We start from the raw sequence: 27,418 nt of genomic DNA, 5'->3' as shown, positions 1-27,418 counted from the left end.
CAACACACGGGCACATCAGCTAAGTACGTACGTTCCGCTCATTACAAAGTCAATTGTTTAACAATCCCGGAACATGTTCTTTTGATTACATAGGATGTGTTTACAACTTAGTAATTTACTACAAAATCACACATTGCACTTATAAGGCGTCTGTGACACCGTTCATGAAAACGAAATAGATATATCGATGATGATCGTGGAAGCCTTTTTTTTTTAAAAAAAGGAGGCAAAACCCCCAGCCTCTGCATCAATCATGCATGCATCCATCTTATTAAAATAAAATAACGAAGTCTTAGGGTCCATAGGATCCCATAAACAAAGTGCGAAACAAAATAAAACCAAAGGATTGCGGAAGCCTGGAACACAGACATTTTTATGGAATGGAAGGCGCTGCATATGGTGCGTGATGGATCACTGTGCTTGTTCAAGAAGACCAAGGGATTGCTTTTTCGTAGTAGAAGCAGCTTGGGCCTGCGGTGCAGACAAGTGCCACTCCTCCACGCCCTTGCGGATGGAGTCGCTGTCCTGGTAGTCATCGCGGAAGGTCTCGAGGTTGTCTACCATGTTGGCGAGCGTCGACATCAACAGCTCTTGACGCCATTTCTCCACACCTGGGAAGTCGCAGTACTTACCACCGAACTCATTCATGTATGCAGACCAAAGGAAGAAACTATATATTAGGAGTAAAAATACCTACCAAGACTTTCTACATATCCTACGAAAATCCCTCCTCCCCTAATATTTGGGTGGACCTGTGTAGACCCCCTCAGCCCTCCATAATCGTCCGTTGGTATGTGTAGAAACACCAAGGTAATCTCTTAATTAATTAGATAGGTACTCCCCGTCCGTACCTAAATATAAGACGTTCTTGTAGGCTAGTACATGGAAACATCTGAGATGCTCGAACACATTCTATATAGTGGTTACTATGGGGCTGCCTATTACCAAGTCACATGAGAAAACCTTCTGCGTCAAATCATTTTCCACGAGGACCACTAGATCTTCATCCAAAAACCGGAAACATGTCATGTATTATTTATCTTCTTCCTCCCCTCCTTCCTCCTCCACGTGCCGCCAACCGGCCTAGCCCCATCGGCATGCCTCTACACCCCCTGGCTGTCTCCCACCGGTGGGCACTGCTGTGCGCCACCTCCCCACCGCCGATGCTTGTTGTCGCCGCGACCACTTATATAAGCACTGGCAATGTGCAGAAACTTCGACGACCCTTACAACCCCAAGAACCGCACCCGTCAACCTGCTATCTTGTCTCCGCCTAAGATGTTGTAGCTTGCTGCCAGTCGCAGCATCGTCCCCGTCTCCGTGAGGTCCAGCCTCGGCATGAGCGTAGTTGACGCTCGTCATGTTGCTATTCACTTCACCCCCCGCATTCATCCTCGGGCAAAGCAAAAATTGACTAACGCCGTTACTATTTGTGAGTAATACCGTGATGTCAAACAAGCTGACGTCGTGGGTGAACTTCTTGGGCACGCCAGCTATATCCCTGGCGTGGTAAAACTCCTCCACGGATCGCATCATCTCCTCCTCCGGCGGCAGCGTCCTCTTGCCAGACAGGACATGCGCCACCCATTTCGCTTGAGCCTCGAAGAACCAAGGAGCAAATACCTGCAAACCATATAAATGCAGTTATGGTTTTGGTACGTGCCGGAAAGAAAAGGCGTACTAATGCAACATCCCTAACTTGCTCTCTCCTACAGGTTCATCGTACCTTTTTGGGTATACCGATGAAGGAGAGTGATGGCGCCAGCGTCGGCGGGAAAACGTGCTCGAATAGCGGGCCCACGCGGTTGTCGTCGACGGTGACTGCTCCCTCGGTATCCAGGAATGGGAAAGTGTAATTGTACCCTGTGCAGTAGATGACCGTGTCGGCGAGGACACTAGAGCCGTCGCCGAACACCACCCGCCCGTCCTGGCACAGGCGCTCCACCTAACGTTGCTAGATGTACGGATCAATCATTTCGTGCATGCATGCATGTGGAGTGGAGATCGACATGACCACTGGAGCAATAAGTGTACGGAATGAACATACTTTAAGTGTCAACAACGCTCTTGTATTATGGGACGAAGGGAGTAGTAGAGTACGTACGTGAAGTTGTAGGTGAAGGCTAACGCTATGCTTGGCGAGCACCTTGGCGAGCCCTTGGGTTACCTCCTCCATGGATTTGGCGACGAGATGCACCTCCTTGGCCACCCCGCGGACCTCCATGGCGATCTCCATGCCGCTGAGGCCGCACCCCACCACCACCACCACCTCGTCGCGGAACTGTTCCGGCACCCTGTACGAGTGGCTGTGCATCTGCCTTCCCCTCCACACTTGCATGCCTTTGATTGTTGGTAATATTGGCTGCGAGTAGTGGCCATTGGCGACGACCACGGCGTCGAACACCTCCTCCTCCTCCTCGGTACCATTGCACTTGCCGAGATCGACGGAGCTCACCGTCCACTGCCGCGTCGGAGTCGGACCCGGCGCCAAGGCAACACGCGCAGCACTGGTGTTGAGCCTGACGAGCTCCATGAGCCCGAAGGCATCGCAGAAGTCCTTGAGGTAGAGGTACACCTCGCGGTGGCCCGGGAAGCGCCGGCTGTCGCGGCCGTCCTTGGGCTTGGGAGCGAAGGGGAAGTCGGTGAAGCCCATGGTCTCCCGGGCGCTGATGAGGCAGAGGGACGCGTACAAGCTGCTATGCACCTTCACCGGCTCCGCGGTGCCGAGCGGGTCGGTGCCGTCGACCCTCGGGTCGTATAGCCACTGCCCGCCCACGTCGCCGCGCTGCTCCAGCACCGTCACGTCGTCGCCCTCCCGTCGCAGCTCGCGGGCTGACACGAGCCCGGCCATCCCGGCCCCGATCACGCATACCTTCTTCCGCTGCGATGGCGCCATGATGCCATTGCCGACCATGTCGATTTTCAAGACGCCGCGCTGTGGAGAGGGTGATTGAATTATTTGATCTTGTCAATGGTACCGTTTGCCTCCTCAATATATGCGCACTCCACCCACTGCGCTGTAGAATGTTTGGGTGGTACAGCGCGTGCATGAGCACATGTCCCCCAGTTTATGCGCATTCTCAGCCGATCAGATCAGCCACTCTACCCACTGCATGAGCAGTACAATGTTTGGGTGGTATAGTGCATGCACGAGTGTAGGTTCCCCGGTTATTTAAGAGAAAAATGCTACTCTCTCCGTTCCATAATATAAGAGCGTTCACGCTCTTATATTATAGGACGGAGGAAGTATATTATTAGCTTGTATGACCGACAAACCAAAAGATTTGATGTAGTAAGAGCGGTTTTGACACGCTCATATATTATGGAACAGAGGAAATATATTATTAGCTGGCATGATCGACAGACCAAAAGATTTGATGTAGAAAGAGAGTTTTTGACACGCTCTTATATTATGGGACAAAGAAAGTATATTATTAGCTGGTATGACCAACAAACCAAAAGATTTGATGTAGCCAAGTGTTATATTTCGGATAGCCGCGTTTTATACACAAATAAGCTGAGTATCGCAAATAAAGCACATGGCATAAAGTAGATTCTCATCATATATCACGGGCCTTAGCACTGTGGCTGCCACGTGGCCATCCTCCCTGCTCCTTATGTCTTGGTGTCGGTGGTCTATGTAAGTCGAGTACCCACAAAGGGCGCACGCGGCTTATAGTTTCACCTTCCAATATGCAAAGTGTACGAAAATAAGCACTCTACACACTATGCTGGGCTGGTGCAGTGCATGCATGAGTGGATGTCCCCCGGTTATTTAAGAGAAAATATTTTTGGCTCAAGTGGGCCTGGTTGAGTGGATAGGTGGTAAAAACTCTGTTGTGCAACTTTTTTGGTCTGGTGCATTGCATCGCGGAGCAAGCTATGTGCCTAGTGTTTGGACTCATGCGTGTGTGCTTTGGGGGTGATCAGATGCATGCAGAACACATTGTTTGGTTGCGCCCAAAGTGTTGTTGTGCTCACCCCTTAGAAATGTGATGATGAACTATTACCATCACTAGCAAGAAAAGAGAACATGACATGAACACACAGCTTGAAGACGAGAAGGTTGTCGGTCATGTGCTTGTGGTTCCGAGCGAAGGACGCCCTGTTAAAGTATATTTCCCATCTATGTACATTAGTTTGAACTTTTGGATGAGTTGGCTGAAGTATGAATTCAATATGGTATTAGAGTCAGGAGTTCTTGAGTTCAAGACCCAGCCAACACAGTATTAAAATAAAGATTTTGCGGCCTATATAAATCCGATGTCTAAGAGATAAATAAGTCTAGACGTGAGGGAGGGTGTTGCAATATATTGTCCATCTCTCTCCGTCAGTTCGGACTTTGAGTGACCTGACTGGAGTATAAATTGTATACTCCCAGCCCCTCCCCAACACCATCACCGGCTGAAAAGTCTTGGGAACGCGAGCATGGCTATATATTCAGCATCCCGGATCATCAGGTAGAACTTGTGTGGCAATGGTTCTACTGGCTCATGCCCAAGCCCGGGATTTCGGCCAATCATGTGAGTAAGCTTCGCATTCTCCTCCCTCCTCCCGGCACGTTGAGACTTGCGAGCCACTTGTTCCCCAGCGTCCTTCGCACCTTTGCTAATCTCATATCATCAGTACATGATCTAATCACTATTGAACCAAAAATAGGCCCTTGTATGGAGTTAACTGAACCAAATTTTAGTATGAAAAAGAGACCCTTGTATGGAGTTAACTGAACCAAATTTCAAGCTGAGACTTGTTCACTGAAACCTGGGCACACCATTTAAAATGATTTTTCAATTAAACAATTTCAAAAAGAAACTACAGTAGATCAGGACTGAAGCTGAGACTGGTTCACTGATTTACTCATGATTGAAAATGTCAAAGTGCTTTGGTTTACAACTAATTAGGAGGCCCACACTACTATCTTGGAAGATGCAGCCATTACTCATTCACAGTAGGTTGACAATATGCAAATGATTTCCTAGGGGTTTCAGACCTGCTATGTGTGTCCGAATACATGTGTGTCTGAATCATGTGTCCAAGTCAGACACAAGCACAAGCAGATCATGTGTATTAAGTGTGCACTGAATCATGTGTTTACTGAATTTTAAACTTGCTAGCAATAAGCTTGCAGTACACTTTATAGCCAGATTAGGAGCCAAGCTCTAAAACTGGACTTTTAACTGTTTTTTAAACTGAATTTCTACTCAAAAATAAGAGTACAATGCCTGCTTAACTGAATTTTTAACATAATCTCTCACTTGGCCTAGGAGTATTCAATTTCAATCTCTCTCTTTGCTAGGAGTACTGAATTTTTACAGTAGATTTACACTGATTTTCCAACTCGAGCAGTATCCATTCACTTATTTTTATTTTCCAACTCAAAATAAGAGTACCATGCCTGCATAACTGAAGTTTTAACATAATCTCTCTCTTGGCCTAGGAGTACTGAATTTTTGAATCAATTTTTACACAACAATACTGAATTGGGGGAAAGAATGAGAGGAGCCCAACATAAGAAGTGATGGACACCGTCGCAATCAAAACCATTTGCTCAGTAAATTGAAAAAAAAATGTCGTAAGAAGAAGCGAGGCCACCAACACCCAGAACATGGTAAACAACGATGGCCTCCACTTCAAAAATAGGTTTGTTTTTGAAGCCAGTAACTTGCTCGGCATGCAAGGAGGATCATTGTGGAGTAACTTTTACTCACATTCACTCAAATTCACAAGTTGACATCACACTTTACAAAAGCACACATCAGTTTATAGGAGTACACCTAACATTCACTAAAATTCAGTAGACAGAAAATAAGTGGTTCAGAGAATACACACATTCAGTAAATTTAGTAAAGATGAAGTAGAGAAGAGAGGTTCATACGTAGGCTATTGGCATTGCTGATAGAGATGACCCAGGCTGCTGCCAAGTGAGCAGGCACGACCCACTAGACAGCCGCCGCCGCTGCCGCAGTGTCGCAGAGGCGGGTCTTCCACCAGAGAAACAACGAAGAAGAAGCCGCCGCGGTTGTATTCCTAGTGGAGTTGTCTCATTGCTGCCGCCGCCGTCTTCCACGCTCGCAAATCCACGAGCTTTAGCTTGTTGTCGTCGTCGGGCTCATCAGCATTTAGCTTGTTGCATTTCCTGTCGTCGTCGGGCTCGTCGGCCTCATCGACCTTTAGATTGTTGGTGGTGGTCAGAATCCAGCGCCTTCGGGCTCACTGGCGCCGGTTCCTATGCAGTCTGAGCAGAGCGCGGCGGTAGTTGGGGAAATCGAAGATTTTTATGAGGAAGGGGGGAGCTTGGGGAGGCAGGCGAGCGGCAGCTGCGGTGGCGGAGCAGGAGGCAGCTGCGGCGAGGGAGCGAGGGAGCAGGGGAGCCGCGGTGGCGGGGAGCAGGGCAGCTGCGGTGGGGGAGCGGGGAAGTGACGGCCGGGGAGCTGCGCAGCTGGGTTTTCTGTCGGAGGAGGACGACGAGGAGTGCGGGTTTGGTCTGGAGAAACTGGGTGGGTTTTTTTTTTTGAAAAATTACCCTCGCGACATGAATTACGGGACGGAGGGAGTCTTTGATTATCGTTCTTTCCTTTCATCAAATTGTTTTATGTATTTAACTGATTTGGCTGGCTTTTTTATCATGATGATAAACTATGTATGTATCCTTATAGATAAAATTAAAAAGCCTGTGACAACGGACGAGCATTCTACTGCAAATAATAGAAAGTAGAAAAAACCAAAAAAGAAACAACACGTGAAAAACCTGGTTAAGGGAATTCTAGAAGGTTCCCAAAACCAGTTAGCCAGACTATGTAAATCTGGAAGTGGGCCGGCCCATATTGGTCGCATCGCTGCTTTGTGCGATTGCTTGACAATTCACCCCAGTGAGCGCCTAATAGGGTTTTCCTCCGACACCAGCAGTAGGAAACCGAGGGCAGCAAGCCCAATGAATATGCCTTTCACGCAGGTGACAAGAGGTCCAGAGCACACTTCTCGACCGATGCGTCCAGCTCCAGCATTGTCATCGCCATGAAGGTGAGGTCAAGGATGCCAACAGCCGCCTTAACTTAAAAAAAAACTCAGGGTTTCTCTGCCTCCCGCTGGCACCGTTGTTGGTTTGTCTCGTCTCTGATAGCCTTAGGCCATGTGGCGTGGTGGATCCCGACCCTTGCCGGCGTGAGGACTTCGTTAAAAAAAGTTTGTTAGGGTTTATGTCCTGCTCAGGAAGACAAGGGGCGACGCCTCTTTGAAGATGGAATAAGGTTCTCGCTATGTAGCCTCCGTCCCGGTGATGCGTCTAGCATTATCGATGAACATGTGTTAGGAAAAAAAAACATGACGCGTGTGTGTCCTCGGTCGCCAGCGTGCGTGCGTTGCGTGATGTCAGTTGGATAGGTTCGTTGTTGCTAATGCGAGTCATTAGGAATCCGGCGAGGAGCTGCATGCATAGCCAGTCCGTGGTCATCCTGCTGGACCGCCACTTGCGGATCATAAGCGTGCGTGCGCGTGTATCTTGTAGTGCATGAGTGTGGCGCGTGCACACACATTCAGCACCACGAGCATGAGGCTGGCGATGAGTGTATCCTTCATGCAATCGAACATTTAACGAGACAGTACCCTAGAGCACACCACATAGATGAAGTGCATTTGCATGGACTCTTGTAGTAGTCGGTATCGTAAAAAATTTCAAATGTTGTTTATTAGTTTGTCATATACCAATGCGATTGTTTGTTCGCCTTTGGTCCATACTTCTATTACTTCATCCAAGAAAAACTTTCAAGCAGTCTTCTGCCATGGAATCATTCTAGCTATTTTTACAAGCCTGACCCTTCTAACTATTTCAACAAGGCTCGTGCGCGGCACAAACCAACATCCAATATGACAGTTCCATTGAGCAGCAATGTAGATGATGTAGCCAGCAAGGCCAAGAACTGTGGCTTTCATGCCGGCGACTTGGGAAGGCTCCTCAAATATATAGTGTGCACCACATCACATTAACGGCACAAGGGAGAGGCCAACAATGATGTAATTTGTAGGCGGGGTGGAAGTACCATGTTGGCTGCTAAAGGTGTAATTTGTAGGCGGTGCGAGCGGTTATGATGAGCACCAGATATATGACATTGCCACCATGCACACCATATACCCCTATATGGATGATGTTGCCAGGAAGTGTCGCATTCATGTCAGACACACTGGAAGTCATGGTAGAGATGAACCGAGAAATAAAACCAGGCTTGTCGACTGGTGTGACACCGTGGACATCATTCACCACCAAGGTGATGTCGACGATGAAATTACGTACCAAGTTTTTGTGCTTTGACGTGCTCGGCAATAGAAATGCTAGAACGGGGACCATAATTGATTATTGAAGTATGTGTGATATCTAGACTCTGGAGCTGTCTCAAGTCACCTAATGAACTGGTAAATTAGTACCACATGTCATCCTGTTCCACAGTGGTGGCTAGTGCCACACGTCGTCCGGTGCCGTTGCACCACCCTGACCGGGTATGAAATCCTGTGATATGCAACCTGCCGCCTCGGGCTACGGCGGTAGGCCCTTTCATCACCAGCTATGGCGGCAAGAACCACTGGACAGCTTGGCCCACATGGACAGTTGTAGAACAAAACAATAAAAGAAATTACGGAGAACAGATTCTTTGAAGCAAATATCTCTATAAAACCAGAATATTGTTCCCGTTCACGAGGATATATTTCCACAGGTACCTAAAGATGCTACCATGACACAGAGATAGTAAACAATTAACTGATTCTGGGTAGCAGTTTTCAGTTCAGAAACAATTAACGGTAGGCTCGAAGTGTTTCCAACCCCTCTGATTCATGCACATTCAATGGCTCAATCAGATGCTTTCAAACAATAGCTATCGTATGGTAGGCAAGCACTCCGATGCAACGCTAGGTAACGGACTACTGATCCCTACCGGTGCCCTTATAATGAACCCTGGTTTCTTTGGGGTTGGTAGATTATCCTCACCGTTTAGCATCTCGAGAACATCCGTCATGGTGGGTCGATCTTCCGGAACATCCTGGGCGCAAATCAGTCCGATCTCTGTGAATCTTTCCAACTCCTTTAGCAATGTCGAAGGCTCGAATAACTCCTTCATCCTCTGAGATTCTCGTACCTCCCAAGCCTGACAAAAATAGCATCACTTATTACACCTATATTTCAGTTCTAGTAACCAGCACGATTTTTAGGTTCAATTGCTAAACTTTGTTGTGCCTTGTTGTTCATTTTTTGTAATCTGATATGGAAAAGCAGGCGTTCCTTTTCACAACCCAAACTATAATCATATTAATTTATGAAGAGAACAAACCTAGTTAATAATAACACTCACCGGAAAGCTGGGCGGGTTACTTAATTAACTCATCTTCTGGGAAATTTTATTCATATATTAAGTTTGCAAAGTATGTTCTCAAATTTATTCATATCCCACTCCTGTTGTTGACATCTCAACTATGTTAATTATAGTTGTTTTCCCCGATATGATTCCAGGTAGCCTTTTAGCACATTATAATTTGAAATGGTCATCCAAAGAATAATATGCCAAATCCGGCTGGGAAAGGGGATTATGGTATCCCACCAGAATGCCAAACACAAGGAAAAAACATAAAAATTTATAAGCGCACAGACACACACCACATGCAAGGACTCGCATAACGTGTACTGCAACCGGAGATGAGAGGCTTGGAAATAATATGTTTTCTAGAATAAAGTACGTGACACCTTAAAATTTACGGAGTAAAAAATTTCTATTTGGCTGTGAATGCATGAAAAACTGATTTATTAATTAGTAAGGTGGAAATATTGCTATTGGGTTCTTGCAAATAACATTTTCATAATACATTATGTGATTTTGTAGCATTTACTTACAAAGAGTTAACATCCCATGTTTGCAGCAAATTATTTCAATATCTACGATATAATACATTTCCAAATAGATCTACTTACCCATACAATTGGATGTTTGTCAAGCTCTGCCATTTTAATTTTTCGGTTAATAGTGTATAGGAGGAGGACACCGAAACTAAACACATCGCTCTTCAGTGAGATAATACCGTCTGCAATATATTCCGGAGGAATGTAGCCCCTGATGGCATGTGATTCGAAAGGTCAGTAGTGGTAACAGTGTAGAGAAATTTATATAAGAGCTTCATGGATGTCTAGGTAATAAAAATACTATTGTCTCCGTTCCAAAATACAAGAATTATTGTTTTAAAAAATGTACTTCTGTATATTTGGCTAAGCTTATAGAGGAAAATGTTAAAATTGGCAATACCAAATCAGTATCATTAGATTCATCATTAAATATATTCTCATATTTTATTTATTTGGTATTGTAGCTATTGATATTTTTCCTACAAACCTGGTCAACCATAGAAAGATTTGCCTTTTCGGAAAAAAATATACACCTCATTATTGTAAACAGAGGGAGTAGTTTATATTGGATGCAGTCTTACATTGTGCCTACTAATTCTGACGTCTGTTGTTGAGTGACTTCTTGATTTAGTATTTTAGCCTTCTCAAGATCGCAAATCTTGGGGTTCATATCTGGACCGAAGACAATGTTGGCTGGCGTCAAATCCATATGGATAACACGGTTGGAGTGCAGATAAGCTACACCCTTTGCTACCTGCCGAATTGTCCTGAGCACTGAAGACCAATCCAACTGTTCTGACGATCCTGCAAAGTTTAAATCAACTTTTCATACATACAAACACATCCTCTTTTCCTTTTTTTTAGTCATACAGACACAAATTTGAAGTTTGCTTTAGAACGTGCGAATTTACTTTTGGAGGGGACGAAAGAGACATAATTTATTGAGAGTAACTACAATAATATAGAGAAATCATACCATTGATAATCTCAGACAAGGTTCCGTTTGGCATGTACTCTTCCACCACCATATCCTGGCTAGCTTCATGGCAGTATCCCACGCAATGAACCACATTCTCGTGCTGAAGCCACACTGGCAAAACACGAGCTTGGGTCTCAGGATCTTCAAATCTTTTGATGGCAATCTCGAGTCCGTCAGACAATACACCCTGAAAATTGTGCGCGACATGTTAAGCTAGGAGTTAATTTTATGAACATAATATCCTAGGAGTACTAGAAAACAATGTGGCGTACTGCTGGGAATTGGTGTAATGTCAAAACAATGAGTAGTCACTTTTGTGCTTGCCCATGTGTATTTTTGAGTAAAACTATATTATAGGTGTAAAAAACATATGCATTATTAATAATAAATGGTTGTATGCATCGTCCTGATGCAGAGGCGGGTGTAATCCTAGTTTTCAAAAAAAAAGAGGTGAAAAAACATATAGTCCATTTAGAAGATAAAGTAAAACAAAATAAAATTGAAATACAACAAGACTACAAGAGCGTCATATATACAAGGCTTTTAGACGAATTTTACTTCAGCTATAACCTGGGAAAATGAAACATATAACATACCTTGTAGACAGCAACATGGCTAGTTTTTCGGATAATATTATTTCCTGAGAAGTTATTTGTAGCACCTTCTATCACAGATATACTGAAAATTGTGAAGCCTGGTGGAAAAGCAGCACACAGACACAAGCATACATAAATGAGATTACAAAAAACAGTGAACTAGAGAAGCAATGTACTGAATGAGTTTTCCAATATGTAATAGCAGAATAGCCTGGGAATCAATCAAGACGCAGAGGGTGCGAGTTATTTGATCTTACCTGGTGATACTGCCGCGGCCTCCATATTTATTCCCAGACAACAGTTTATGGAAGAAGATTCATCCACTGGAGCACCCTGAGATGGAAAAGGTATCATATTCAACCTGTCGACCTTACATGGCAGAGTAATATTTTCATACATGATAGCATTGCATGCCAAATTCATTGTTGTGAACATGAACTGCACCCCTTCCAATTAATCACTTCAAATTTTGGTGTGCAAAACCTTATAATGAACAAAATAATGAAAGAGAGAAAACCTCTCCTGACATCTAGACAGGCCCAGTAGGACCAGAGATGCACATAATTCTCAATTTGTACAACATACCCATCACATGTCCATTTAAAAGTTAAAGCCCAGTTTTCAATTTCAGAATATATGACTAGTCCTGATAAGATGTATAGATGGAGGAGCACGTGTGTTAATTAAAATACCTGTAGGGGCGTCGAGCAGACAAGCCGAATGGTGGCAAGCTGAGCACAGCCCACGGCAAAGATGGCGTCCACTGTCCGATCCGAGATGCGTCTGTTCACCAGATTCAGGTCTTCGCGGAGCTCATAGACTTTGAGGACATTCGCAAGGGTGGTCCTCTCCTGGCATGCCTTGACAAGATCGAGGGCCTCAGCCAATATGTCTTTGAGGGCGATAAGCACACGGCATATCGCTGGGTGGTGGTGTATCACCCCCATATCCTTCAGCATTAACAAGATGTCACCGAGTCTGCTCGCGCGATCTGCAATCTCACGGCAAACCTTCTTGTTCTTCTTGACAGACTCCACCACGCCCTTGATCTGGAGCGCAATCTCCACAATAGTGGCCACGCTGCCAAGTACATCGGCCATCACTCTCCAATACCTGTTCTTCTCTTCCTGCAAGAACAAATGAATCTGCTTCGGTGAGCCAAACATGCATGTAATTTGTCTTTGTAAAATCGTAATGAAAGGATGAAACCATACCAAACTAGACGTGACGAAAAATGAGATTATTGAGGCCTCATCCAGAAATCATACAAGACAATGAAAACCATAAGCTGAGTGAGCTCACAGCTATGTGCAGAGAGGGCAACACAAACAATAATATAATATGCCGGCTGGCTTCTTGGCTAGTTTCCATGTTCGTTTGGAAGCTCTTGTACCAATTGATTGACGGGGTTAGCAACACAACTCGATTGTACGTCCCCTATGGACCAAAACAAGTGTGACTATTCTGCTCGTCTCACATTGCCGGCATCTATTTATTTTATTTTATTTTATTTTACATATTGCAGGATTTGGTTTGATCCATGAAATTTTTTTGCCAGACAAGCGAGACTGGAGTTGTCTCAATCAGACAGCAAATCGCCACAAAGGCAAGCCTTCTTGTTCTTCTTGACAGACTCCACCACGTCCTTGATCTGGAGGGCAATGTCCACAATACCTGTTCTTCTCTTCCTACAAGCACAAATGAACATGCTCTGGTCAGCCAAATATGCTTGAAATTTGTCTTTGTAAGAGCGCAATGAAAGGATGGAATCATACCGAACTAATTAAAGGCGACAAAAAAAGTATGAGATTATTCAGGCCTCATCCAGCAATAATACAAGACAATGAAAACCATAAGCTGAATGAGTGTCGCGCCTGCATATGCAGAACCAGCATATGCAGCGGACTGAACAAGTGCAGGTTCAGAATTGCACCTGTACTGAACCTGCAGCACCCTGCATGGCGAGCCGGCCGTGGGCCTTGTAGCGTGCGTGCGTTGCGAGTGACTGGCCGGGTGCCAGCTACATAATGTACTGAGACCGATTGATTGGGCAGGAAGGAATAGAATCTAAATCGAACATTCTCTCTCTCACCTCGCTCCTCCCCCTGCTCCTTCTCTCCTTCTCCCCCCAATTTCCAAATCGAAGATCCAGGGCATTACAATCTGGTATTCAGAGCCAAATTTTTTTCCCGATCTACGCCGCGCCGCCGCTCTCCTATCCTCTTGATCGTTCGGTAACATCCACTGAGCCAGGTGCGAGCCGCTTCGGCGGACTAGCCCAAAATCCTGCTCGGGGTTCCGATCGATTCAGAGCGAGACGACGGTGCCGCCATCCAAACCCTCGGCGCAGACCCGCCGTGTCCTGGACGCGATGACGGAGACCACCGACAAGCTTCAGGGCCTACTCGAGTCGGTGATTCGCCGGCTGGATGCGGGCCAGAAGACCGCGGACGAACGCCACCAGGCCCACCTCTCCTACAACGACCAAGTCTCCGCCGAACTCAAGCTCCTGTCCAAGCAGATCGACCTCACGCAAGCCGATGTGGACGAGGCCCGCAAGGTTGCGCCGACCGTGGATCCTACGGCGACCATCTCCGGCGCTGTGGCTCCATCTGGCGTCACGGTCACCGGGGACTCCTCCGCGCATCGACCACCACCACCACCACCACCACCACCCCCACCGCCACCACCGAGTCGCCCTCCGCCGCTGCCCCTCTACACCGACGGCGCAGCACAGCTTCCGTTCGCCCGCCTCGTCAATCACGGGCCGCCGCTGCTCACCGCGCGGTCACCGTCGTCCTCGGAACTCGACCGCCACGGCGACCACTACATCAAGCCGCCCAAGCACGATTTTCCCCGGTTCGACGGTGAAGCTCCGCGCATCTGGCTGGACCGATGCACCACCTACTTCGAGCTGTACCGCGTTCCCCAACACCACTGGGTCACCACCGCGGCGCTGTACATGGACGGCCTGGCCGCAATGTGGCTCCAGGCTTATCGACAGACGCACCCTGGGGTCAATTGGCAACAATTCAGAGCTGCCGTGCAAGAGGAATTTGGCCCAGAGGAGTTCGAGGTTCAGATGCACAACTTCGTTCAGTTAAGGCAGACAGGAAGTGTTCAGGATTATCGCCATCAGTTCGAGACAGCCATGTACCATTTGCAATCAAAATTTTCATCTCTCAGTTTCTGATCGGCCTCAAGGACGAGTTGCGTCTCGGCGTGAGATTACAAGCACCTACCAGCATCACTCGGGCCGCAGTATTCGCGCGCATTCAGGAAGAAGAGTTGGAGAAGCAGCGCATATCGCGTCCGCGCATCACACCTGTAGGACGACCACCACTAGCTGCACCACCACCAGCTGCTCCTCCAGCCCGCGCCGCACCTGCACCACGGCAAGGGGGCAATGACTATGCACGGGAGCGCCAACTGCGTGAGTTCAGAAGAGCAAACGGCCTCTGTTTTCGTTGCGGGGACAAGTACTCCAGAGAGCATCAGTACAAACGCAACGGTCAGATCCTGATGATCGAAGTGGGCGACTATGGCGAAATTCTGTCAGACGATACAATTCACGCATTGCAACTGCTCGATCCACCAGCAGCTCAAGAACCAGAGTGCTGTTCACTATCTCACCACGCCCTCCCAGGGGAGGAAGCACCATCAACCATGCGCCTCCGTGCTCAAGTTGGGGATCAAGTGATGTTATTGTTGGTCGATTCAGGCAGCACCCACAGTTTCGTAAGTGAGTCTTTCATCTCAAGGTTGTCTGTCCAATCTGAACCCCTACCACCTGTCTCTGTCCGGGTGGCGAATGGCCAACGCCTGCAGTGTGACAAGATCATCATATCCTTGCCATGGGAGGTGTCCGGGCACACCTTCCGCACCGATCTGCGAGTACTTCAACTTAGTGCATATGACGGGGGTTCTTGGTATGGATTGGCTGTCGCAGCACACTCCCATCACTAGTGCAGAACCGGGCAATAGCACCGGTTCGTAAAGACCTTTAGTGCCGGTTACATAACCGGCACTAAATTGTGGTCACTAAAGGCCCCCCCCCCTTTAGTACCGGTTCAACACGAACCGGTGCTAAAGGGCAACCATGTGGCACGAGCCAGCTCCGGGGGCCTGGAGCCCTTTAGTACCGGTTGGTAAGACCAACCGGTACTATAAGGTTTGGGGGGTTTTAGTTTTATGATTTCTTTTTCATTTAATTTTGTGTTTCCATTTTAATTCTTTTTCGTTTGCTAGTATTTTACGCATGATTGGTTCTACTAGAAATTCTATTTATATATATATCCTACTACCGGGTGTAGCTACACCCGTTTCTCATATATATATATATATATATATATATATATATATATATATATATATGATCAATGTCTCACAAACCACCATATTAATTAATTCACACATACACACATGTATAGCTATATACAATTTCTCCTACATATGAATGTTGCCTTCGGAGCCAGTGGCATTAGCCTAGCTAGTTGGTGCCATCGGAGCATGATTACAATTGGAAGTGGTTTTCATGGGGGCGGTAGTGGGTAATAGAATTCTCCATTCGGATTTATGACCTGGTCGAGCAAAAATCCCGCTATTTCCTCTTGAAGTGGTACGAACCGGTGCTAAAGGTTAGCCACGAACCGGTACTAATGAAAGCGGCCCGGCTAGCCGTTGGAACCGACACTAATGTATACATTAGTGCCGGCTCTAATACAAACCGGCACTAATGTGCTGCATGTTTGACCCTTTTTCTACTAGTGCATGAACTGCCACTGGCAGTTGAAGACGATCTCCTTTCAAGTGGGCGCTAAAACTGTGCACCTCCAAGGCATCAAAAACACAGACCTTCCTCCCATCACTGAATCAGATGCGTATGAGCTCCAGCGTATGGAAATCGCCAATGATATATGGACAGCGGCATTGGTGACAGTCGAACGCACTGACAAACCTGATCGAGCGCCCATATCTCCAAATATTCAGAAGCTGCTATCTGAATACAAGGACGTATTTGCCGAGCCCTGTACAGTACCACCCCGTCGACAGTACGATCATAGCATCAATCTGGAGCCTGGCAGTGCACCAATAAACACTAAACCCTATCGCTACTCACCGGCGCAGAAAGACGAAATAGAAAAGCAAGTACATGACATGCTGCAGTCTGGAGTGATCGCCCATAGCTCGAGTCCCTATGCTGCTCCTATGTTGTTGGTAAAGAAAAAGGATGGAAGTTGGCGGTTTTGTGTTGATTTTCGACTGAATTCAGTTACAGTCAAGAACAAGTTTCCCTTGCCCATTGTGGATGAGCTCCTGGATGAACTGGCTGGTGCTGCATACTTCTCCAAGATCGATCTCCGTGCTGGCTACCATCAGATACGCATGCGGGAAGAGGATGAGGAAAAGACTGCCTTCAAGACGCACCATGGGCACTATCATTTTCGTGTGATGCCCTTTGGCCTGTGCAATGCACCGGCCACGTTCCAGTGTCTGATGAACACCATCTTCGGGTGCCACGTACGTAAGTTCATCATTATTTTTCTGGATGACATACTGGTTTTCAGTGAGGAGCTGCAGGAGCACGAGGAACATCTACGCGTGACTTTGGACCTTCTCCGAGAGCATCAACTCTTCGCCAAGGCCTCCAAGTGCTCGTTTGCATAGACTAGCATCGAGTACTTGGGCCATATCATCTCCAAGGACGGCGTGGCAACGGACCCCAGCAAGACCAGTGCGATGAAAGCATGGCCCGTTCCCACAAACCAAACTGAGCTGCGCGGTTTCCTCGGCTTAACTGGCTACTACCGCAAGTTCATCCCCCACTACGGCATCATCGCCAAGCTCCTGACACCAAGAAAGGGTTTGAGTGGAACGAGAAGGCCCAGGACGCATTCGTCATGCTCAAGAAGGCAATGGTGAGCACACCCGTGCTCGCACTGCCGGACTGTGCGCGCCCGTTCACTATCGAGACCGATGCCTGTGACACTGGCGTGGGCGCAGTGCTCATGCAAGATGGTCACCCCATGGCCTACCTCAGCAAGGCCTTGGGCGTGCGCAATCAGAAGCTTTCAACTTACGAAAAAGAATTCTTGGCAGTGATGATGGCAATAGACAAGTGGAGACCGTATCTTCAGCGGGCGCCATTCGAGATCGTCACCGACCACAAGAGCCTATGCGCCCTCGACGACCAGCAATTGGCAACAGAACTGCAGCGCAAGGCCATGGCGAAGATGGTCGGCCTCCAATTCACCTTCCGCTACAAGCGCGGCACTGACAACGGTGCAGCGGATGCGCTGTCGCGTGTCGGCCACCTGATGACTCTCGACGCGCTCTCCCTGTGCCAACCGCAGTGGCTCCAGGAGGTCGCAAACTCTTATGCGACGGACCCGGACGCCCAGGAGTTGCTTGCCAAGCTCGCCGTCATCGACACCGACGACCAGGGGCGCGCCCTGCAGCAAGGCGTCATCAGACAGTGCGGGCGCCTCTGGATTGGAGCTAATTCAGCCCTGCAGACGAAGCTCATCTCGGCGCTGCACCACAGCGCTGTGGGAGGCCACTTTGGAGCCACAGCGACCTACCACCGCGTCCGCAAGCTGTTCGCCTGGACCGGCATGAAGCGCGCAGTCGAAGATTTCGTGAAGCAGTGCGCCGTGTGCCAGCATGCCAAGCACGAGCACATGCACCCGGCGGGCAAGCTCCAACCGCTACTGATTCCGCAAGAACCATGGCAGGAGCTGACCATGGATTTCGTCGAAGGACTGCCGAAATCGGAGGGCTACGATGCTATTATGGTTGTCGTCGATCGCCTCACCAAGTAAGCACATTTCGTGCCGCTTCGCCACCCCTTCACGGCAGCACAGGTCGCCCACGCATTCTGGGAACATGTCATCAAGCTTCACGGTGTGCCTCATTCCATCGTGTCCGATCGTGACAAGATATTCACCAGCGCAATGTGGCATGAGCTGCTCGCCACTCCCGGGACCAAGCTTCTATATTCCATGGCGTACCACCCGCAGACCGACGGCCAAACCGAGCGCGTCAATCAGTGTCTGGAGATGTATCTCCGGTGCGTCATGCACGAGACGCCCAAGCAATGGCGGAAATGGCTTCCGACGGCAGAATTCTGGTATAACTCGACTCATCACTCATCTCTGAACTGCTCCCCGTTCAAAGCCTTATATGGGAGAGAACCAAATCTGGGTGGACTACCGCAACTGAGCTCCGAGCTGCCAGCAGACGCCCAGGGCGAGGATCTGGACTGGGCCACGCACACTGAGCTGCTGCGACGTCAACTAGCTCGCGCTCAGGATCGCTTCAAGAGGCAAGCCGATTGTCACCGTGCCGAGCGCGCATTCGATGTGGGAGAACAAGTTCTGCTCAAGCTGCAACCTTATGCACAAACTTCCGTCGCCAATCGCCCGTGTCGCGAGCTGGCTTATAAGATCTTCGGACCATTCATCGTCACCGAGCGCGTGGGCACGCTTGCTTACCGGCTGCAACTTCCTCCAGACAGCCGCATCCACCCAGTGTTTCATGTGTCCAAGTTGAAGCCTTTCGTTCCTGACTATACACCAGTCTTTGCTGAGCTCCCCAAGGTACCCGATCTTGCAGCTCACGAGACACAACCACTGGCAATTTTGGACCGTCGTATGATGAAGAAAGCAGACGCGCCGGTCGTCCAGCTATAGATTCAGTGGGAGAACATGCCAGCCTCAGTAGCAACCTGGGAACATTACTTGGTGCTTCGCCAACGCTTTCCAGACGCCAGCATTTGGGCAGATGCAACCTCTCAAGGGGGGGACAATGTCACGCCTCCATATGCAGAACCAGCATATGCAGCGGACTGAACAAGTGCAGGTTCAGAATTGCACCTGTACTGAACCTGCAGCGCCCTGCGTGGCGAGCCGGGCCGTGGGCCTTGTAGCGTGCGTGCGTTGCGAGTGACTGGCCGGGTGCCAGCTACATAATGTACTGAGACCGATGGATTGGGCAGGAAGGAATAGAATCTAAATCGAACATTCTCTCTCTCACCTCGCTCCCCCCCCCCCCCCCCCCTGCTCCTTCTCTCCTTCTCCCCCCAATTTCCAGATCGAAGATCCAGGGCATTACAATGAGCTCACAGCTATATAGAGCGAGAGCGACACAAACGATAATATAATATGCCGGCCGGCTTCTTGGCTAGTTTCCTTGTTCGTTTGTAAGCTCTTGTACCAATGGATTGGCGGGGTTAGGAACATAACTTGATTGTACGTTCCCTATGGACTCAAACCAGTGCAATTATTCTTTCCGCCTGACATTGCCGACATCTACTTCTTATTTTTATTTTTACACACTGTAGGATTTCATTTGATCGCACTTGTTTATTGCAGAGATATAGGGAGCAAAAAAAGACTTGCATATACACTGTTCATTGATTTGGAGAAGGTCTATGATAAGATATCATGAAATTTAATGTCGTGAGCCTTGAAGAAACACAAAGCCTAACAAAATACATTAATGTCGTCAAGGACATGTACGTTAATATTGTGACAAGTGTTCGAATAAGTGATGACGCCACTATGTACTCCCGATTAAAAAAATCTACACCAAGGATCAGCTTTGAGCCCTTATCTTTTTGTTTTGGTTATGGATGTGGTCACAAATCCCATGGTGTATGTTCTTTGCGGATGATGTGTGCTAGTCGATGATAGTCAGACGAGAGTTAATAGAAAGTTATCTAACTTATAAAGGATGAAAGGGTTCGTATTCACAACGAAGCCAGCCACGTCGCCTTTAAATCGCTGTTGCCACCGCCTGTAATTTTCGTTCCCCGCCGAGGGCATTTTCGTCATTTCGCATCCGGGCGTATAAAAGGCAGCCGCTCCAGTGGAGGTAACCTAGCCTTCCGCCCATCCCGCACTGGCGCCGCGCCCCTCTCCTCTCTCTCCCCGCCTGCCTCCCTGCCCCGCCGCTGTCGTCTCCTCCACCCGGCCAGCCGCCGCCACTCGCGCCCGTCTCCTCCGGCGAAGCGCCGCATCCCTCCCCCCGCATCTCTCCTCCTCCCATGCGCTCCCCTATGGCCCTATCCCATCCATGCCCAAGCGGGACGGCAGCGGCGGCGGCTTGCGGCGATGGGAGCAGGGGCCGGGTCAAGGCAGGACGGCCTGGATGCGCAGCGCGAGGGAAAATATCTCCTCTCCCGTGCTCTCCCCTCCTTCCCTCCCATCGCGCCGCCGCACTCCCCTGCCCCAAACCCCTCCTTCCCTCCTGTCGCATCGCCGGCTCCACGCGGCAGCTGACTCGGCCTTCTCTCCCCGGCGCTCGAGGTGCAGCAGCGGGTGCGGCAGTTCTCGGTCCAGCCGGGTCGGGCGCAGGTCACCGGCATCACGCGCCGCGCGCCATGATTCTGGATCGGGCGCAGATCTTTGCGCTGCCACCTCTCCTCCTCCTCCTCGTCCTCTGCTCTATCTCTCTCTCCCATGCCGCCATCGTTGCAAGGAGGGGAGATAGGTGCCAAGGACAAGAAGCAACAGGTTGGTCGCGGTGGGCTTGAGCTGCTAGGGAGATGGAGGAGTTCGTCGTGGAGGCGGCGCCGCCAGCAAGCTGGTTGAGGTACGTGTCAGATCCGTTGGTTGAGGTACGTGTCAATGTTTGGTTCTGCTGTTGAGCCAAAGAGAAGTGATGATGTTCTGTGCTGCTGGTTCTAATATATAACCCGTAGGTACATTACTGAAGAGAAGGCTATGAGCCAAAGAGAAGTGATGATGAATATGACATACGTTTAGTTGCTACATAATCTCTGTATGGTGTAAGTACCTGTGTTCATTGCATTGGAGGGAAAGGACACAAAGAGTAAGAGAGACACACCAATACATGACTAGCTGAGCTTCATTTTTGGCTTTTCATTTATTAAGTGATGAAGGTTATTTCATATATATATATATATATATATATGATTAATCGAAAGTTGACAGTTACCTTTAATTTATTAACTCAAATGATTGTACTTAGAATTACCTTCAGACTTTGGTATTTTCCATCACCAATTGGATTAATGGTTTGCAGCCCAAGAACAATGTTTTATGGTGTTCTTATTCCTGATTTAGTTGTATCTATTATTGCAAGAGTTGATGATATATGGTGAGCTGCCTCACACCATCATTCAGTCTTTGTAGCATTTGAGTCAGCAAAGTTGCTGTAATCACATAATCTACCTAATTCTTGACAAGTCATCTGTATATGTACTGGTAACTAATGGATTTGACAATACTTTTTATCAGCACTCCGTTCTCATGTTTTGAGGGCAGCTCAGCTTTGAGAATGCACTAAATATTTATTTGGGGAATAGTTTTTGATCCATTTTTGTAATCATTTTGAATTGATGGTCTGATGGATATCATGCCTGTGCCTGTTTCGATTCTTCAGGCCTTCAGTTACATTTTCCAAATGCCTATTCTGTTAGCCCAGAGTATTTTCAGATGCTCCAGTACTGAGATATTCTCATTCTCTTTTTAGGTTTGTGACCTTAATTTTCTGTAGAGATAGTAGAATCAGATATATAGTGCGAGAAGACGATGGTATTTCCATGAGCTCTCGTAATGTGAGTCTATTGCCTGAGGAAAGGGAGAAGGTTCGTCTGCTAAACAAATTAACAAACTGTTTTCGCACGCTTGTATTCTGACTTTTGAAGCTTGGCCTTTTTAGTTGGTGATGTGATCAAATCAACTTCTTTCCTTTCTCTTTCCACAGCCGTACGTGCCCTCCACTCCCAGCTGCACCTCTGCTTTTCCCCTGCTTCCTCGCTTGGCAATTGGCATTAAGAGGTGACACATCAGGTCAAGTAAGAGCACACCAACTCTTGCCTCCTGTAGAATTTTTATGGCATAGTTGTTCATCTATATGGCTCTAGGGAAATCATTTGATAGATACTCCAATTATAAGAATTTTTTTGTTCCTCTAACTGAATCTCATGGAACAGTCCTGCATGAGAAGGTACAATAGCTTTAGACATTATCTGAAGCTGCATATCTTAGTATCTGTGAAATGTTTAATATCTTATATCTTGCTTGTGCAGTCGAGGGTGATTTGGAGGGCACCAGAAGGGAGATCATATCATATTTTCTATCATTGTTCTCTGGATCTTCTCCTTTTCAGATAAGCAACCACACATTTCTATCAAGGAATTCATATATCTTACGTTTCATTGCATATGCTGTTATAGGCATGTGCTGTTGCAGAAAATTTGTTTCTGAGACACACCGGTTACTATAATTACGTGGTGTGGCGGGATGTGGAGTATAGAGATGCCGTGGGTTAGAGGATGGCCGCGGGATAAGCCGGAAAGGCTGAGCCGAGGAGAAGGAGCACTCAGCTATGGTGTCTGGTGTAGGGATGGGAGTAGGATCTGCGTGAGGAGGAGGGGGCGCACATCATGGCTTCGAAGGTCACGCCTAGACGGCGTCTACCCCTGTCATCCACCCGCACTGGTATGCCATGCTCCTTTCCCTACACCGCCACGTACGTTATCCCACTACAATTGTCTCGCCAAGTTGCGCAGATTTGGGTTGAGGATGATTTGTGCCAACAAAGCTATGCTAGATATACTCCCTCCGTTCCTAAATATAAACCTTTGTAGAGATTTCATTATGGACCACATACAGCGTGTGACAATTGACTGACCTTGGTATGTTTGAGAATTAGGCAATTGATTGTGCCATTTCTCCGCGTATTGGTACTTATTTTTAGAACTGGTAGATTTTAAGATATATTTCTGATGCGTTACAGAATGCCACCAAAACAGAATAACTCTCCTGCCTATTTCCATTTATTCTTAACATTGCTTGTTTTTCCTTAAGATGCTACACTAGACTGCAGTTTTTGTTGTCACTACAACGATGTATTTTTCGATTCCATTTGCTGTCGACGCAATGCAAAGAGGGTTCAACGACTGAATATTGTTATGCTAACACATGTTTTGTTGGTGTGTGCTTTGTCAGATAAAGTGCATGTTTCTCAGGAGACACAAACTGTAGTTAATTCCGAAGGAGAATAGCAACTTTTGCTTTTGCTAGGTACGTACTTAAATTTATTGATATTCAACTATTTTTGGTGTTTTGATTTAGTTCCATCCAAGGCCACCAGTTAATTATAAGTACTTCCAAATAGTGATCACACAATCTTCTGTAGCATGTATATATTGATGGTAGTTTCTTCTACTAAATATGTGAACCTGGAAAAGACTCTGCCCGCATGCATTTGAATGTTACCTTGGCGACGATCCTTAAGCTTGTCAAAAGTTGTGGATCGATAGGCATTGACAAAAAAAGATCTAAGCTCTATGTTCTGAAATACAGGTAGAGAAGCAGCTATAGCACCCCTAGAGAGATTGCGTTGATTGATTCTCATCATATATATAACTCAACTGTTTAAAGTATTCTATATACACTGAAATCGTGCTCATAATTTTTTAAAGTATTCTATATGCACTAAAATCGAGCTCATAATTTTTTTATCCTGTACCTTTTCTGCTAAAGATCATTACACTTCTCTTCAGTACATCAATGTTACTTCCAAAGCAGAGTCCCTCCTAGAGGATAGTTTCTTTTATCAGAAGGGTGAGTGTGTTGTATATTTTACTGTCCACTAAATCAACTACTTCTGGTTACATATTGTGACAAAATTAAGTAGGCATAGGCTTCTTCATTGATTCTTATACCGAAACTGAATTTGTATTGTGTTAATACATTATAGTCATCCTTGAAGGACTTGTGTTTTATTGCCATGCATGCTTAATAATTGCTTGCTGAAGCATTGGTCCTAATTTACCACGGGTTTCGCTCGGGTTGCGCTTTCTTTTTGTGTATGGTTGCTGGAGTGGCTATTGAATAGTGATTCTATCCATTAGTAGTATCTTGTCATTATGAAAGTTTCTATATTTTTTGTACATATGAAGGTTTGTGTATTTTGTTCTCAGCGGCGTTGCTGCATATAAATTTGAGGCAAATGATGATACGGTTCAGACTCACACTTTTCTGATTTTTATCTTGTCATTATGAAGGTTTGTGTATTTGTTTTTGTGCTGCACATAAATTTGAGGAGAATGATTTTATGGTTCAAAGAGACAATTTTATCATATTTGAGCTGCCAGCTTGCTTCAGCCATGTGATACCGGAGCCCGAGGTTGACAGTGGCCAAATGACTGAACTTGTTCGCAACATTAATAGTAGTACTCTTGATAAACATAGCATTCCTGACCTTTTTGTACCGTTCGCCTGTTTGCATGTTTATAACAGGGGAATTAGTCCAAGTTTTACTGGTTCACTTGCTACAGGTGCAATATATCTTTGGTGTTATTGAATCTTTAACCAAGATATGGCTGGAGGCTGGAGCAGACTAATCCTAATCGAATTGGTCATCTCACTTTATAGGTGGAGTAATTGGTGAGATTTTTCCTGTCTCTTGTAGTTGTATTTTACTTTCCAGAAAATCTGCATGATGGTACTCAAAATTTATGAATGGTTTTATTGGCATGTCACGTTGTGGACCGAGATGATGTTCAGTAGACTCCCTCATCACCTTGCCAGTGCTATGGATCGCTCACAGCTTGAATCTGAATGTGCTTCTTCCGGTCTATGCTCCCTCTCTTTGGTTCATTGGCCTCCCAAAACTACTTTGGTATGAAAGTAAAGCCTTCACTTACTGCCAGTGTAAATTGGCTATTTATTTTTTTCATTTCATTAAACTTATACTTTCTGGAGTGATCTTCATAACATACACAGTCAAATTTGTTTTTCTCACAAGCTGGATCATCGCATAACTTATTGGTGGTTGCACTAGCTGAACTTTGTTATAAGTTCTGGCGTGCATTGTATATCACAGATAAAGTGTATGTAATCTTATTGGTGAGTAGGTTTTAAAATGCTATAAATTTTAAATAATTGAAGCTAGCATTATAATGCTTCAGGTTTTTTCTTTCAATCAATCAACTTTTAACTGCTCACTAATTGGTGCCCATGCATGTTCTGTTACAATTAAAGGTAATGTACAAGAAAAGGTAGCTGTTGTTTTAGTTTTAAGAAATATATCAAAATAAAATCTGTGGTCAGTCTAGGTTGTACTGATATATATGTTTTTAAGAGACTGCTCTGTATTTATTTCCTAGCAGGAATTCCATACCATTTCATGGCCTTTAAAACTTGCCTATTAACCATGAGAAACCACTTTAGCTCTCTGTGTACGTTGATCATTGTAGTGCAGTGTTTGATATGTTACCAATAGCCTTTCCCTTGGCTCTTCCTCTCTATTTAGTTATTCCTTGAATCAAGTGCATAGTTATTTTGCCTATTGTAGGTTTTGTTATCGTTATAATTGTGCACTCACTTTGTTCTAGGATATAAAGGCATATTAGTTATTCCTTTATCATGCCTATAATGTTCTAAACTTTGAAATCATATGGGATAAAGATCATGTCTCTTTTTATTTTGACATGGCCACCTTTATCGTTATACAGTATTTTTTATGAGAAACATTGCAGATATTATTTACAGATGCAAATTTGCAAGTTAAATTTATCAGGACTTGAAAATTTGTAGTCACTGCATGTTCTCTTATATACTCTGTCATGGTGTACTTCATTTTAAGCTTCAGAACTAGGAGATTGGTTTAGAGGTTATGTGCCTTTGTTTTGTAGTAAATTGTGGATGTCAATGTCAGTTCTTCTGCTGCAAAGTTGGGGAAAGAATTGCAGCGACAATCAAGTTTTGTCCGAGCACACAACATCAGCGACGTGATGATGAAGCAATGGCATTGTCTGGCTATTCATACAATTCTATAGAAGATGCAATGGACGTTCCAGCTGCTCGAGTAATGAAATATATGGAGACCGTGCGTGCCAAGGTATTGAAAGACTATAGTTACAACAAGCTGCAACAAAGGAAAGAGAACTGTATCTGATTGGTTTGTTAGGACAAAGAAAAAGAAATCAAAGAACAGGCTCTGAAGATTAGAGAACTTAGCAAGGACTTTGCAGACTACTTATATCAGGTTAAAAGCACTTCTGAGATTCACCGCCCAGCTAAAGGAAGTGTATGCTCAGCCAATTCCATAAGTGGTCGCGAGCTCAAGAAAGCGGCTATAGATATTCACAATGCAATTGCTCATCTTGGCCAGTTGAGTGAAAACAAAAAATGCAGGTAATCCAAAACACATCGGTATATCCATTTAGGAGAGGATCTATTTCCACGGCCTATGTGCCTTCAGAAGATGCCGATACTACCAGCTACAGTAGCCTTCTCTGAATATCAACTGATTACCTTTGTCTTGAGAAGATCACTGCCATAGTTCATCTGCCAGTCTTTCCAGAGCTTCTTCTATCACGTTGATGGACTTTGAACTTAAGCTATCCCCGGCTATGTATGTTAGTAGCTATGGCAATTGCATGTATAGATTAAACCATCAGCTACGTTCTATGTTGCGTGGCAATGCCAGTAGTCCCTCAATGTAATATGCAGCCGCTTATTATGTATTTCCTGCGAACATATGTTCATTATTAATAAACCTACCATGCATTGTAATATATAACGCTATGTATGAACATCATATCTAAGTATCATTTTCCTTACGCTTCAAAAATTTATGATTGGTCTGTTAATATTCTTATTTGCTTGGTTCGAATGCTTGGTTTCCTGTCGCCCTACAATCCACATTGCATTATATTTCCAGTTACATCTTCTACTTACTCACTACTAACATTCTTTTTAATTCGCTTCTTGTATTACCCTCAGTGCTAAAACTCGAAGTTACTAACAAATGCAAACATTTCTGTTACAAAAGGTTTAAATCATTACCCTTGATGCTTGAATTTGGACCTTGCACCTTACTTGGGTAACATAGAGCCAAATGGCACATTGTCCAAATACACGTTCAAAACACTTTGGGTTTGACATGTTCTCTATCCTTGATCAAACATAAAATTACTAAAAA

At 46.1% G+C, this 27,418-nt stretch overlaps 1 protein-coding gene, 1 long non-coding RNA gene and 1 pseudogene across 14 annotated transcripts; 2 read left to right on the top strand and 1 right to left on the bottom strand.

Moving 5' to 3' along the window:
- Positions 1 to 42: 42 nt before the first annotated feature.
- Positions 43 to 2,968, bottom strand: LOC123083409 (flavin-containing monooxygenase FMO GS-OX-like 8). 2 transcript variants are annotated; one of them, XM_044505460.1, is made up of 3 exons: positions 1,727 to 2,968; positions 1,444 to 1,623; positions 43 to 611 (listed from the first exon to the last, which is right to left on the bottom strand). In XM_044505460.1, exon 1 carries the CDS (start codon positions 2,912 to 2,914, stop codon positions 1,955 to 1,957), a length of 960 nt encoding a protein of 319 aa, XP_044361395.1. In that variant the 5' UTR covers positions 2,915 to 2,968; the 3' UTR covers positions 43 to 611; positions 1,444 to 1,623; positions 1,727 to 1,954. The 2 variants fall into 2 exon arrangements, with proteins under 2 accessions (XP_044361395.1, XP_044361404.1); XM_044505469.1 differs by having other exon boundaries at positions 46 to 1,623; positions 1,727 to 2,016; positions 2,105 to 2,968.
- A 10,148-nt stretch (positions 2,969 to 13,116) lies between these two features.
- LOC123102212 (uncharacterized) lies at positions 13,117 to 18,276 on the top strand (annotated as a pseudogene).
- A 2,069-nt stretch (positions 18,277 to 20,345) lies between these two features.
- On the top strand, positions 20,346 to 27,011 carry LOC123102636 (uncharacterized). Of its 12 annotated transcripts, XR_006449117.1 has the most exons (7): positions 20,346 to 21,049; positions 21,159 to 22,067; positions 22,187 to 22,277; positions 22,512 to 22,923; positions 23,434 to 25,111; positions 25,238 to 25,322; positions 25,401 to 27,011. It is a non-coding gene; the product is annotated as an uncharacterized lncRNA (long non-coding RNA). The 12 variants fall into 12 exon arrangements; XR_006449113.1 differs by having other exon boundaries at positions 21,159 to 21,245; positions 21,953 to 22,067; positions 23,434 to 27,011; XR_006449096.1 differs by having other exon boundaries at positions 21,159 to 21,289; positions 21,953 to 22,067; positions 23,434 to 27,011.
- Positions 27,012 to 27,418: the final 407 nt, after the last annotated feature.

The sequence above is a fragment of the Triticum aestivum genome, chromosome 1B, assembly GCF_018294505.1.
Source record: "Triticum aestivum cultivar Chinese Spring chromosome 1B, IWGSC CS RefSeq v2.1, whole genome shotgun sequence".
Classification (NCBI taxonomy): Eukaryota; Viridiplantae; Streptophyta; class Magnoliopsida; order Poales; family Poaceae; genus Triticum; species Triticum aestivum.
The sequence above is the reverse complement of the archived record's forward strand: the minus strand, read 5'-3'. Positions and strand labels throughout refer to the sequence as shown.